General features: G+C 36.8%; 1 protein-coding gene across 1 annotated transcript in view; it reads right to left on the bottom strand.

Moving 5' to 3' along the window:
- The window catches only part of LOC107096516, a 16,622-nt gene extending 15,455 nt beyond the window's left edge, over nt 1–1,167 (bottom strand). The window contains exon 1 of the mRNA XM_015393195.1: nt 968–1,167. Coding sequence (XP_015248681.1) covers nt 968–1,010 — 43 coding nt within the window. The 5' untranslated portion in view covers nt 1,011–1,167. The remainder of the gene's footprint in view (nt 1–967) is intronic.
- Nucleotides 1,168–3,020: the final 1,853 nt, after the last annotated feature.

Below are 3,020 nucleotides of genomic sequence, written 5' to 3'. Positions count from 1 at the left end.
ATATATATATATATATATATATATATATATATATATATATATATGGCACAAGGTTTATTGTAGCAGAAAGCAGATTTTTAGATCACATTCAAACATAACATCCAAGATGTGCTTTGCTTGATAAGTACAAAGATCGAAGATTTAACAACCACAGAAAAAGGATGTTAGTGCCTGACTTATTTGCATACAGTGCAAGTGCTGATGAAGTTCTTTCTCCACTCAGACACTAGTAGATTAATTTTGATTAGCATTGAATAATTTACTTTCAAGCTTTGAAAGCTTGTTATGATACATTTACAGTACACACATTCACCAACGTGTCCTGTGGAACTTCTATATACCTATATAAAATTTACATTTACATATACATATATAAATATTTATATAAAATTTACTTATACGTCAGTCTGACCCTGTGTAAATACCTTTAATTGTAATGTTAACATTTTTTGGTATTAGAGTATTTTTAAACCATTTTCATAGTATTTCATGAACACTCATTATACTTACTTAGGAATAGGATAAGGAAAACTAACAAGTTTAACCTTTTCAGATTTAAAACACTTAGCATCAGACCATATAGCATCTACAGTTAATAATTATATTATAAAAGCCAACTTAGCCCTGCAGGGCTAAGCCAACCCATCCTTTCAGTTTGTATTGAAGCCTCTGGTTGAAAATTCAAAAAATGTTTAAGAGAGAAAAGATCTCTATGGTAATTTTCCATTAAATTGTGACATATTTCCAACCCATACACTTATATATATATATATATATATATATATATATATATATATATATATATATATATATATATATATGGCCACCCGCAGAAAAACACAATAATTTCTATTGTGTTATGCTATGGATATTCTTGGAGATTTTTAGACAGAAAAGAGAATAGCGCTATATATATATATCACACTATATGTCATTAGTTAAAGGAGGCTGTAGATGTTTTCCTTACCTGTTGTGAAGATAAAAAGCAACAGATAGACGTGTAGCTGCATTTCCAACGGTGAGACATTTCAGTCGGACGCGCGTTTAATATCTGGTCCATGCAGATTGTGACAGAGCCAGACCGTTTGACTTCAACCTTCAGATGAGGACAAACAGACTGCGTAAAGCCCCAGTCATGTCCATCCAATCTTCTAGCGGACAGAGGGGCGTCACAAACGTCCCTCCTTCATCATCTTCATCATCACCATCATCATCCTCATCATTTCCGTGCAGGAACGCAGCCCCCTGTCGTCTAAATGACATACACGTGTGTCTGTCAAACGCTGAGTCTCATGATCAGGGACTTGTGCCTTAATTAGAGGTTCCCAGATCCCCCAGGCACCGTCTGCATCGTTAAGGTGAAGGAGAATTCCAGAAATGAGGGGAAGGGATCCTCTAGTCGCTGCGGGGGGGCAGCTGTTTTACACAACAGTTAAGTTCTTGCAGAAAGCTTCACTTTACCACAGGAAGTATTAAGATGAAGCTCAAAAACAAGCAGTTCATTAACGTCTTTGCTTTGAGGCATTTCTGACCAGAGGCGTAGCCAGAAAATTTGAATAGGGGTGGCCAGACAAAAACCAATGCAAAGTGAGAGGTGGCCTGAAAGCTGATCGGTACCAGAACCTCAGGGTCCATCTACACTGTTCCAATGGGCGGTTCTAGACAGTGGCCAATGGGGGCCAGGGCACCAGTAAACGTCCTGGCCCCTGTTATGGCCCCATGTACTGAAAACATGGTACTCAAAGAAATTCTAAAGCCGGGCGTACACTGTGCGATTTTTTTTCAGTCGTTGCACGCAGCTACCGCTCACACTGTACGAGTTCATGCGATATATCTGCTCACACTGTGCGACTAAAAACCAAGTTAGACTCAGCTCAGCAGTGAGATGGAGCTGCTCTGACTCGTCTATCCGGAAGCTAAACCAGTAGAGGGGGAATATGAAGCTCTCTATCGTAGAACAGGCTGCCTTAGCATTTTGTGCAATTTTGTGCTGAAAGCCCTAAAAAGAAAAGGCGACGATGTATTTGGAAAAAAGACATGGCTGAGCTAACGTGGCTACTATTTTCTTTACAAATTGAGTTTTATTAACTATTTAAAAACAATAAGGTGATAGCTTCAGTGGTATTGAGATAGGATCCCAGTTTTCATCTGCTAAATGTTTTTTCCAAAACAAATGTAAAAAAACATACAAAAATACAAAAATCTTTACAGCTAAATTTATAAGTTTTTCTTAAATTCTAATTCACATTTTATAGAAAACTGTAATTTCAACTTGAATTAAGTCAAAAATATGTAAAATTCCTAAATTCCTGAATGTATATTGACCTAATAAGACATTTAGAATTTTATTGAAACCTAATAGAATAGAAATTTCAATTTATGCAGCTATCTTTATTTATTTGAATCCCTTGCCCTGTTTGTTATTTAATGCTTTTCTGTTCCCCCATGAAAACACGCTGGCCCCCTCCTGGCCCCACTGGTACATTTGGTCTAGAACCGCCACTGCCAGCAGCAATGAGCACAACATCCATATTTTCTAAATAAAGACAACTATACTTTCCTACAGCCTTTTGATTATGAATAGATGCATATATTTAAACATCTGTGATTTCTAAATAAAAGGTATAGTGGATAAAATATCTGGAGTAAACATCTTTTCCATTGTCATTAATATATGAAAAATTAAAATGTTTAATAGGTTTAAACATTCGTCTTGATATTATTACTGCTACAACTGTCTGTATAAGAGGGTGAAAAAAAATGGTAGGGGTGGTAATAGGGGTGGCCAATGATTGGCTAAGGTGGCCATAGCCACCCCTGGCCCCCCATCTAGCTCCGCACCTGTTTGTAACAAGCGCCTTCTAAAACCCGAGGACCTAACCCTTGTATTTTAATGGTATTTATTTGTTATCCTGTTCTTGAAATGTATAACATGATAGAAATAGCGTTTATTGTTCCATTTTTGAAAAATGTCAGGTTTGTCGGGGGGAAAGGGAAGAGAAACTGAAAGCATAAGGGGA

This window comes from Cyprinodon variegatus, unplaced genomic scaffold (genome assembly GCF_000732505.1).
Source record: "Cyprinodon variegatus isolate N-32 unplaced genomic scaffold, C_variegatus-1.0 Scaffold629, whole genome shotgun sequence".
Taxonomy (NCBI): Eukaryota; Metazoa; Chordata; class Actinopteri; order Cyprinodontiformes; family Cyprinodontidae; genus Cyprinodon; species Cyprinodon variegatus.
The sequence above is the reverse complement of the archived record's forward strand: the minus strand, read 5'-3'. Positions and strand labels throughout refer to the sequence as shown.